A 12,136-nucleotide genomic window follows, 5' to 3' on the forward strand; every position below is an offset into this window, starting at 1 on the left:
TCGAGTATCTCGAAAATTCAAGTATCGACTCCAAAAAGGAAGTTCACCAGGTTCAGATTGATTATGAGCCGAGTTGAATCGATCCGTTCGTCGAATGCCTGATCAACGGAACCTTGTCGGTTGATCCTACTGAGGCGCATCGAATGAGGAGACTGGCGGTCCGATATGTGATTATCGATGACCAACTCTACCATAGGTCGGCATTTTTGCTCTTGGTCAAATGCCTTCGACCCTCTGAAGCCGACTATGCTCTTCGGGAGGTGCACGAGGGCATTTACGGCAACTACTTGAGGGGCAAGTTGCTGTCCTACAAGATACTACGGCAAGGATATTACTGGCTGACCATATAGAAGGATGCTGTCGATCTAGTGTAGAAGTGCGACCAATGTCAGAGGTTTGCCAATATCCAAAGGCTTCCATCAAGTCAACTCACAACCATTTCAGCATCATGGCCATTTGATTAGTGGGGAGTCGATATACTCGGTCCTTTTCCGTCTGCCAGTGGACAAAGAAGGTTCATCATCGTGGCCATCGACTATTCATCAAGTGGGTGGAGGCCGAACCGCTGACGCAGATAATGGAAAGGAAGACTACCGACTTCCTATGAAAATCCATCATCTGTCACTTTAGTCTACCTCGAATGATCATCATCGATAATGGCCGATAATTTGACAATATCAGGTTTGAGGAATTCTATGCAAAATACCACATCATCCATAATTTACCTCGGTCGGGCATCCACAATTCAATAGAGAAGCCGAGGTGACCAACAGGACTATTCTACAAGGCCTGAAGACAAGGATCAGTCAAGCCAAAGGATGTTGGGCTGACGAACTTTCTAGCATCCTATGGCCTTATCGAATAACTCCTCGGATCCTGATCGGAGAGATCTCCTTCAAACTGGTATTTGGGTCGGAAGCTGTGATCTCGATTGAAATCGGCCTACCTTCGACTCGGATGGAGCACTATGACGAACGGACCAATTCGGACAAGTGACGAGCTGATCTGGACTTGCTCGATGAGATCTGGAGATGAGCCCAATTGAGGATGGCATCCTATCAGCAAAGGATAGCTCGGTACTATAACTTTCAAGTTAAGCCTAAGATTTTTCAAACTGGAGATCTAGTTCTTAGGAGAGCCGAATTCTCCAAACCGATCGAGTAAGAAAAGTTATCTCCGAATTGGGAAGATCCCTAGAAGGTTTCAATGGTTCTACGATCTGGAGTATACAAAATCGAGAGCCTGGACGGCACGGAGATTTCTCGGACTTGGAACGTCGAGAATCTACGAATATATTATCAATAGGAACACCTTGTAAATAAATTTTTTCTTACAATTCTGTGTTAAACAGCTCTAACTGTCGAAGACTTAATCCTTGGCCAAATTAGAGGTCACCTCTTCAGGTCCGAGGTGTGACGATGAAAACCTTTGGTCAAGGATCAAAGCCGCCTCGATGAGATTTGAGGTGCAGCAAACGATGACGCTCCTCTGCGATGGAATGGCCTACAATAAAAACACTCGTCAAGGCCCCAAGTCGCCTCGGTGGGTTTCGAGGTGCGATGCGGTCAAAATCGTTGACGAGATATGAGGTCACCTCGACAAAATCCGAGGTGCAATAGCAGGAGTACCGACGAGACCAGAGGTAGCCTTAAGCCCCACTTCCCTGAGGCTTGCGACGTAAAGTGCGGCGAAGCCTCTCATGAAAAACTTGATTGGCCATTCGTATCGGTCAGACCAAAGTATTCCGGATGGCAGATCAAGTCAGAGACTCCCTTAGTTTCATCAGATGGGAGGCCGACCTCATCCGAGGACTGACCTCCTGAAGCTGACCTTTCGAAGGCGGAATCCCCAATGAAGCCTTCATGATGGGAAGGGAGAGCTGCCCACGACATGGCTGATGAAGCCGAGGAGAAAATTCACGGAGGAACTCCGAAGAAGTCCTCCCTAAGAAGCCCCTCCAAAATGAGTTGACCATGACCTCGACGAGACCGACACTACGGGAGGCAGACGACTCGAGATGTTCCTACAACTTGGGAAACTCCTCCAGACATCAGCAACTTGATCGCTTGATAGCCGATCAATCCACATCCTCCGATGAGATGTTATTCAACTAATGCCCGTTTAATGGAGCTGTGGAGTCCGACGACTGTGTGTGTGCCAGCTAAGGTCGAAGGGCCACTGGAGTATAAGCTACGGTTTGCAGCGCAGATCCAAACGAAATCCGACGTTATTCGGCTAATATCCATTTAATGGAATCGTGGAGTCCGGCAACTGTTAGTGTGCCAGCTATGGCCGAAAGGCCGTTGGAGTATAAGCTACAGTTCGCAGCGCAGACCCAGACGAAAAAAGTTGTGGTTAGCCGGCTTATCTTCGATTGACCAAGGATCAGTTGATTTGAAATGAAATGGAGATACGACCATGCTCTGCCTTAATCATCATGCTTCGAACTTGAAGAGATGTTCCATAGAATGATGGCTCGCGCCCGAAACAAGTCTGTTGTGCACAGCTTCCAGAAATGGTCGTCAGGAAAAGTAACTCGGATCCATGCATCGATTAACTCCTTTCATCCGATGGAGACTACGTAATCGAACTTAGGAGTTGAGGGGCAAGTGTTGGGATAGATCCTCGTCACTTAACCGACTTGATCCAACCGACCTCAATCGGAGGCCTACCTCGGTAAAAGCCAACGCCATTTGGATACCGACGTGAAGCTACTGATGTGGAGCCGGATCGTGGAGGTCATCATAAAGCCGGTCTCGACGCAAAGCCGAGGGCACCAGAGGGCCAGCCTCATCAGAAGATCATGGTCCTCAGGAAGCCTGCCTCATTGGGAGGCTGACCTCATCTGAAAGCTGAGGTTGGTAGAAGTCCGAGCTCAACATCATCTAGATGTGGTGACATTGTCCAAGTTAAAGACTATATTGGCCAACGATCGGCTTGTTTCTCGAGTGGCATCGGTGAAAAGCTGACATACTTGTCTGTCACGACAGCACTGATGCCGGAGATCGGGTTCTTCAGTTGCTTACGGCGCTTGATACTTCAGATCGGTCATCTCCTGACCTAACTCTCCAACCCTACTTGACGAGCTCGTGATTGCTGGCACATGGGGTACTCACCTCGGATTGCTCCCAATCCCTTTCATCTTGCTCTAGCTAGTGGCCGACTTGGATGTTGGCATAAGCCAAATAACCGACAGTCAAGTGTTGCTACCATACAGTCCCAACGAGTCACATCAAGTCGCGTCATCTTAAGGTCATATCCTAAGCAGTCTGCTGTGCACCGTGATAGGACACCATAAAGTCATTAATTATGTTATATGCGCGCGATAAGATCCGCCACCGCGACCACCGATGCATCGGACAAAAGGCATGTCCATTGATAGGGCCATTTAAAGATGCCCCAATGCTGCTCTGTATGATTGGACGTTATCGAAATACTCTTCCGTCCTTCATCCTGCTCTTTATAAATGGAGGTAAGAAGGGACCTCCAAGAGGTACGCACACTCAAGAACTTAGAGTCCGAAACTCTGTCTCACTCGTTCCTCCATTTGTTGAGCTAAAAACTGACTTAAGCATTAGAGGATCCTCGTCGGAGCCATCTCCGGTGCCGGCTTTTCTTGTAGATTTTTCTGCTGCCATCGGACGCCATCAGTTGACCTTTTCGTCCGGCTCGAGTTAACCTTGCCTCCGTCAACGCACTGTGAGCCCTTGCTCTCGTTCTCGGCCTTCTTGGTTGTGCCCTCTCTTCGATGAGCGGTCTTTCTCCACCGGTTCTCTGCCATTCGACACTCAGGTGTGATGATCCGACTATCTTATCGGAGATGAGCCGCAACAGTCCCCATGCGGCATCATATGATTGGACGTTATCGGAATGCTCTCCTATCCTTTCATCCTTCATCTTGCTTTCTCTATAAATGAAGATAAGAAGGGACCCCCAGGAGGTACGCACACTCAAGGACTCAGAGTTCGAAACTCTGCCTCACTCGCTCCACTTGTTGAGCTAAAAACTGACTTGAGCATCGAAGGGTTCTCGTTGGAGCCATCTCCGATGCAGGCTTTTCTTGCAAGTTTTTCTGCTGCCATCGGATGCTGTTGGCCGACCTTTTCGTCCAGCCCGAGTTGACCCTACCTTCGTTCAACGCACCGTGAGCCCTCACTCTCGGCCCTCTCGACTGTGCCCTCTCTCCGACGAGCGGTCCTCCACCAACTCCTTGCCGTTCGACACTCAGGCACGATGATCCGACTACCCCATCGGAGACGAGCCGCAATAGGACTAATAATAGTTTTCATTTTCCATCTCATGAAAAATCTTTTTTTCTCCACTTAGCCCTATCCTCTCCTAGGGGTATTTTGGTGATAGGTTCTATGGGAATAGGACGATCCTATTTGGTCAAATACCCAACGACAAACATGTTGGTTGACGAAAATCAAGAAGAGAAAAAAAAGAGAAAAAGAGCATGTGGAGGAGTAAGATGGTGGTGTGGTGGCAGATGGTGAAATGGGTGTGGACAAGGGAGAGAAAGAAAAGTTAGGGCAAATTGCAGTAGAGGAGGAGGTGGGCGTCGTCGAGCACGGATCTTAGAGCGGAGAAGCAAGGTTGAGGGCAAGGAGGCAGATGTGGATGTGGCGGATGGTGGGGAGGTCGTGGCCAGTGGCCTATGCCTCCTTGTAGGAGACCTTTAAGGCACGTCCTCCTTTTGATCCTGTTGGGAAGCTGTTGGAGTGGATTGATCCTGGTGCCTGGGGTGATTTTGGTGCTTAAGGTCTCCACGACCTCAAGTATAAGCTTCGATAATATTGAGAGAGGGCAATGAAGGATGACGATTGTAAGGGCATGGAGGAAGGAAAAATTAGGGAGGGTATAGGTATAGGTGAGGTGAGGTGGGTGGTAGTGCAGAGGGGATGGGCGCAAAAGAGGCTGGAGAGGAGGCTAGGGAGGTGGCGAAGGAGAAGGGAGGTGAGGGTGTAGGCAATGCGGGAGGAGAGGCATTAGAGGGGGTCATTGAAGGGGCCATGGGCATTACAGCGTGGCAAAGTATATCTTGGGGGTGGTTACAAAGGGCATTGCAAAGGGCAAGGTTTGCCAACTAGAACTAGAACCCATACCAGCAGGTCGATGATATGGATTGGTATGCGGCATAGCCCTTGTACTAGACCGTATTGTGTGTGAACTGACATGGAAATGAAACTGGAAGAGAGAGAGAGAGAGAATCGAAGAGGAAAAGAGAGAGAGTGGAAGGGAGGGAGGGAGGGAAGGAAAGGGAAGTCGGTAGAGATGTTGGTGATGGCCACCATAGGGCCATGGACTTCACTGTGTTTCACATAAAAGAAATTTACGTGATGAAATTGGGCCGGGTCGCCCTTGTTTCAACCTTGTAGATGCTGTGCGGTCGATTTTGATTGTTCGGGGGCCTTGGCAGCCCTCTGGTGCCTCCCCGCCATCTTCTCGTCTGTCCATTTCTCTCCCTCCCCCTCTCTCTCTATCTCTCTCTCTCTCTTCTCCTCTCTCGGAGAAGGCAGATCTCTGGAGGCCTTAGTTGCCCTCCGATGGCCTCAGCGGGCCACTGCCAGACTCTTCCTCTCTTTCCCTCTTGCCTCTTTCTCTCTCTTCCTCTTTTTCCTTCTCTCTTGCTCCATTTTTGTTGTTCCGAATGGAACGCTCGAACTGTATCGGTAGACCGCCGGTACAATTTAGCATGCCTTGAATCATTCGGTTTGGTGAACACTGGCAAAGGGGGTGATGATGGGTCTCGGCAGATCTTGAGATGAGTGAGGGATAAGGAGGCAATGCCGACAAAGAAGTAGAGGCAGAAGTTGAGGGTGAGTTGTCAAAGGGGGTCCGGATGGGTCTTGGCAGATCATGAGGCGAGTGAGGGCTAAGGAGACAATGCCGACAAAGTAGAGGCAGTAGTCGAGGGTGAGCCCCATGACTAATCCTATGGCACACCTACCAGAACAATGTATCTGCGAGGAGGAAGCTATTCGAGGCTGACCCTAGATGTTGTTGGTGTTGTATTCATTTCGTAATGGAATAGAATTCGGAATTCTATAGCTTTTGCTGTTTGATACAAATTGGTTAATGATCTGATTTTTAGCTACATGGTTTTGCTTTCGCAAATCGAAGTAGATGTAGTTGGAGCAGTGCAGATGGCATCAGGGAGGCTGCGGATCTTGAGGTTGGTGTACTTGGCTTGATCCAATGGTGATCTTTGATGAAGTCAGGGTGCTTGTTCTTCTTGGTGGGGTTGTTGCTTCAGAGGACTTCTCAGCAATGGTGATGGATGGAGAGTAGGGGGAGCTTGGCCTTATCTATCATGTGCTTTTGGATCTGATGCTAGTTTGCTATGGGAAAAGCACCGCTAGAGGGATTTCCTGTTTTGCTTGCCAAGCATGTTTTTCCTTTTTTTTTTTTTGGGAAAATAGAAAAAGCAACCATGATTACCAAATGTGTTTGTCAAAACTCTGAGAAAAAAGGCGAAGTAGAATCTGTTTTTAAATTTTTAAAGAAAACTGGTGACAGCGATGCTGAACTCAGCTAGACACAAATACATGCTGGTGAAACTATTTGAGCAAATGGAGAGGAAAACTTCACCTCTCCATTGTAGTTGTTGTGAGACATTTTCAAATTCTAACTGCAAGCATATAATTGGATCAATTCTTTAGTAGTTGTTTGATGCATGAAAATTTTAATATGAGGGTTTAAGCCTGGGGGAAGGTATGAATCATGTATTGCCTTAATGAGTTTGAGTTCGATATCTTTGTTTCTTTAAATCTTTTTTCTTAGATTAGCTGGATACATCTGCATCTTACTTCTCTTTTGGAACTAAGAAATTTTCTTTATGGAGACGGAGTGACATTTTAATTGAGCTTTTAAGGTTGCAGGTGTTTCTCTTTGAATGTCTTATTGCCACCGGCATTTAGAATGGTTTCTGGATTGTGACATATTTTGGTGTTTCCATGCTGCTCACTTGAAGTAATTTGCTCATATGGCTGGGATTCTGGATGTGCTTGATTTAGCATGTTGAAGTCACATTCACCATTGATTCCTTTTTTTTTTTTCCTTATCCAATGTATCATGATACTCTTGTATGTGAAGAAGTGTGCAATCTGGGCTAATTTGCATGTTGAGCTGTAAAAGATGCTGGTCTCAGTATATCCCTGGTAGGTAGCGGTGAACTTTATTGGACTTTGGGTCTCATGGATGACATGTTTTTCCAATAACCAGATATGGCAACATAGAACTTTCGGTTGCCCAACTTTCCCAGCAAGTGATTGGGGTCATGAATCAGCTAGTATATCTGACATAAATGATATGACTGCAAGAAAAGCTTGCTAACATAGTTTTACTTAGTTGGCTGGCTGGAAGTTCACCAGCCAAATTCTTGTGAAGCTAGAAGTGTGGAAGTAGAGCAAAACATTGGAATCAACATGCACCATAGTTAAGCTGAATCAAGGCTATGCAATGACGTACAAGGGACAACGCATCTAGAGAAGGAAAATAAAAAATCAAAGCCTCACCCAAATTTTCCCTCTCTAGTCACTCCCTCACCCAAATTTTTCCTCTCTAGTCACTCCCTCATAACGGACAGATCTGTTCAAGGCATACGTCTCCATTTTACTATACATGTTGTTTAGCTGGAACATTATTTGCCAGTTTTACATGGCATAGTTTCTAGATTCTTTAAATTTAATGCATAAATTCATGTTAGTGGTACAGATATCTTAATAAATATACACTTAAATTGGAATTGGTTCATATGGGAATTCTCTTTGCTGGCCATGAGTCATGATTCTAACACGGTGTTTTATTTAATAAAATGAAGGCTATCTGTTTCTGAACCATATATTTTGAATTTTTACCTTGGATGCTAATCATTTTCTGAAATATATGCATGCTTGTACTAAGTTTTGTCCAAAAGCTATATTCTTTTGCATATCTGTTCTGTAATTTTGTTGTTTCTTGGACTATTAATTATAGAGGGAAGAGGAGCTACTTGCACATTGGTGGAGAGAATATGCAGAATGCAGTGCAGGTCCAAGTGGACCTTGTTCGGCTAGTATGACTACTGGCTCTGGATCCGATGATCTATATGTGGTCGAGGAAGAGAGGGTTGGCGTCCCTGTAAAGGGTGGCCTTTATGAGGTATTCTTCTGCATTTGAAGCATTAAATTATTTTTTGAATAGGATTCTTTTTTGTACTTTTTGCTTTTATCTGATCATTGTCATCTTTCCAGAATTTTTCAGGGGCTTAAATGCTTAAAAATTTACAAAATAAGAGATACTGAAAAATTCCCACAAATAATTCATGTTGAATAAATGGTGAGGCTTGGAATGTCCAAATGAGTACTCGCATAACTCTGGGAAATTACACTACTATGATTTTAAATGTTCTAAAATGATTTCCATTGATGGTTAGCATGTGTTTAGAATCTTTTTTTTTTTAAAGGTGAATAAGTTTGGACTTTGGAGAGTTCCTTATAATATTTTTGTAATTGATTTTAACTTTGAAGTTATTTTCTTTTGTTAAGCATTCTTCTAGATCTAACTAATATTCTCATCATAGCATCATGTTGTTAGTCTTTAGGATTACAAATTCTTCCGCAGCCTTAACTAAATGATGAACTCAGGCAGAACTCAATTCTCTTTGGATCTGAAGTGACAACTGAAGATTGAATTCAAAGTCAGATAGGACTCTTTTGGTATCAGTTGCTGATTTTAATATGCCAATGACGATCAACAACTTTCCAGAATTACATGTTTAATCTGTCTGAGAAGTTGCAAACCAAATGCTATATTGACTTATGATGGATCCATGTAAAGGCTGTGAACTGAATGTAGAGATTAAAAAAGAGAAAGCTATCACTGAAGAAGTTATCATCAAAGGTCAATTCACTATGTGCTGGCACCTCATGAGTTCATATTACATTATCTACTCCTTGCATGATTATTCTATTAAGTCTGTTAGATGTTAAGTGGTTGCGAGCTAGTTTCTTTTGTGCTGTTAGAATATGTCAAACCATACAAATGGGTACTATTATTATCCCTTTGTTATGAAAATTTTTGAAGAAAAAAACTTCGATAATGCAACTGGTATTTACCATTTTGGTTCCACTCAATCAGTGGATGCTTAATGATTTAATGGTTTATTAAAGGAAGATCATCAGTTGTAAAAGTATTGAAACCTGAATGTTGATGTGTAGCATCATGCAGGGACATTTTCCATCATTTCTAAAGATATAAGTAAGGGGAATAAAATTGTATGTTTGGTAGATCAAAGTAAGGGTTGAAAAACCAACCATACTGCAATATGATACTTACAATACTGAGGCATATAATTGAGATATATTCATAAACCGTGAGCATATACTGCAGTAGGTACCATACAGAGATGTGATTGGTATGGCCTTATACTGCAACATTTCAAACCTTGGATCAAAGTAAATTGAGGTAAGCTAAAACTCAGTTATGCTGGATCAACAGTGAAATCACAGGTTCAAGAATTTTGTTAGGTTTGGTTTTGATAAAAAAATATATGAAATAATAGGTGTGGGCCTAGTGGACCTAGATTTATGGGCTTTGGATTGCCCCAGTAACAGTTTGGCCAACAATGAGGCCCATTAAATAAGATGATCGGTTGGGTCGTTTTTTACCCAAAGGCATTTTGTATTTTTCATCTTTTCTTTTTCTTTTTTATTTGTGGGGGAGTTGTTTGGGTTGGGGGGGGGGGTGGCGGTGCTGGGGTGGGGTTTTCAATGTGTAAGTTTTATGAGTAGTTGTCTCCATTCAGACATAATGGATGGTAACTTTCGATGCCTTGGTTTCTGTGTATGTTTAAATTATTTTTTGCATCTGTAATTTTTGTAAGGCTTATGGGCTCTAAATTTGTAGCCTACGGGTTGAAGTCAAAAGCCCATTGTTGTATCGATAATAGAAAGAATATTTTAGGTGATTTAGCTTGTATATTTAAATTATTGTTAATTTTAGTGAGGTTTATTGGGGTCTAACTGTGTAGCTTCAATCATTTAGCATGATTTAAATCAAAACCCCACCATAGATTTGTGGGCTTTGGTTTGGCCCAGTTGCTCAGTTTGACCAACAATTAGGCCTGTTAAATGAGGCTGCAAGCCGGGTCTTCTTTTTCCAAAGGCATTTTGTATTTTTTCATCTTTTCTTTTTTCTTTTATCTCCATTCAAACATAATGGCTGGTCATGTTGGGTGCTTTGTTTATGTGTATTTATAAATTTTTTTTTTGCATCTATAATTTTAGCAAGGCTCAGTCTAAACATTTAGCTTATAGATTTAAGTTAAAAGCCCATTGTGTATCTATGTGGAAAGAATATTTTCAGTGATTTAGCATGATTAGATGGAAGTCTATGGTTGATCTTGGTCTTTTTATTGTTGGACAAAAAAACTTACTGTAAAACAAATTGAGCCTGAGTACTAATATTGTCCTATGATCTTTCCCTCTTTCACCATCTATTGACCCTTTTGTTGTGAATTTGACTGCAGGTTTTATTTAAAGAATTTTTGCCCTTAGCTTCAGAATTGAAGTCAAAGTTCAGATTTTAATTAAATTGCATCTATTCTTGAACCAAGTCTCTTTTTTTTTTTTTTTTTTTTGTAAGTTATGTTGAAATTTGCACTATGATACTAAAATTTGCGTTATTCATAGAAAACCTCTTCATCTCCTCTCCTCCATTCTATATAATGCTATTAGCTAAAGTAGGATATGGATATTTCTTCATACCATAGAGGAGCTGATTGGTCACAGGGAAGACAACCTAACTTCCGTTTTGTGATAATTAGTTCTATGGATGATTGCAGGTAGATCTAACTAAGCGCCACTGCTTCCCAGTTTATTGGCATGGTGAAAACAGACGTGTCTTGAGAGGCCACTGGTTTGCTCGTAAAGGTGGCCTTGATTGGCTTCCCCTACGTGAAGATGTTGCAGAACAATTGGAGTTGGCTTACCGCTGTCGGGTACTGAATTGTATGATACAATGTTTGCAATCTAATTTCATTATTATAGTACAACTTTCTGACTCTCTTTTCTCCTTACGTGCATAGAGGAACATGGGCTGTGTAAAAACCACACATTCATATTCATGTGTGACATGTAATTTTAAATGTTATGCAATGAAGGTTTTTAATTTTGAATTACTTGTTAGATAAATATCATGGCAATTAGTATTCTTTTCTACAACATTAGTAACTGTGAAGATAACTTTTGGATAATTATTATATAATTGGTGAATAACTGTTGGATTGTGTGGACCTGAAAGGCTTTGTTAATGTGTATATTCAGGGGAGTTTGGATTTTGAAAGCATGCACTATTGTAGTCATGGAAACTTAGCTTGACATAAACTCCATTTCATGCTACTGATTGTACTTTCTATCACTACGTTATGTAGTTGATTTTCATAGGTTAAAGCAAATGGGCAGCATAATGTTCTTAATCGCTATACTTTGTCCTGTGACTTGAATATGCATGGAATGGATTAACTATTGACTTGTGAATCTAACTTATGTTACTGCTGTACTTTTTTGAAACTTGAAAGTATGATTTAGTATTTTACTTTCTCTAAATATTGTGTTGCTTCAATTTTACTATGATGCTTAACATGTTGCTTTAGATTGTTGTATGGTAAAAGCCTTAATAATGTAATTTTCATTGAGTCCAGGTTTGGCATCGCCGGACATATCAACCTTCAGGCCTTTTTGCTGCCCGTGTTGATCTGCAAGGCACCACACAGGTATATAAACATATAATGACCACGGAGTGAATAAAACTCTTATTATCTATATATTGTCACTAAAATGATTTGTTGCACAGGGATTGCATGCTCTTTTCACAGGAGTGGATGATACTTGGGAGGCTTGGTTAGTCTCTGATAACTCTAGTTTTACTCTTAATGCGGGAAGAGGAAATGGTGTTAAACTAAGACGTGGTTTTTCACCTTCTGGATCTCTGAAGCCAACACAGGTCTGTCTTTTATGGCAAGTCTCTTGTTTACTAATGCATGAAATCCGCATATATATTGTCTCCTTTGTCACACAAACAATGAACACCACCAGGACCTCTTTCATTTGAGGTTGCTTTATCTGCTTGTGTATCAAACTCCCTATTTTTCTTA

At 42.5% G+C, this 12,136-nt stretch overlaps 1 protein-coding gene across 7 annotated transcripts in view; it reads left to right on the top strand.

Moving 5' to 3' along the window:
- LOC105036427 (phospholipase SGR2) overlaps positions 1 to 12,136 on the top strand; it is a 53,611-nt gene that overhangs the window by 13,020 nt on the left and 28,455 nt on the right. For all 7 annotated transcript variants that reach the window (XR_012140839.1, XR_003799712.2, XR_003799713.2 and 4 more), the window contains exons 4-7: positions 7,978 to 8,142; positions 10,826 to 10,981; positions 11,684 to 11,755; positions 11,836 to 11,985. Coding sequence is in view for 4 of the 7 variants with exons in the window: in XM_029262404.2 (XP_029118237.2) it covers positions 7,978 to 8,142; positions 10,826 to 10,981; positions 11,684 to 11,755; positions 11,836 to 11,985 (543 nt within the window). In the remaining 3 variants the exon portion in view is untranslated. The remainder of the gene's footprint in view (positions 1 to 7,977; positions 8,143 to 10,825; positions 10,982 to 11,683; positions 11,756 to 11,835; positions 11,986 to 12,136) is intronic.

This window comes from Elaeis guineensis, chromosome 1, assembly GCF_000442705.2.
Source record: "Elaeis guineensis isolate ETL-2024a chromosome 1, EG11, whole genome shotgun sequence".
Taxonomy (NCBI): Eukaryota; Viridiplantae; Streptophyta; class Magnoliopsida; order Arecales; family Arecaceae; genus Elaeis; species Elaeis guineensis.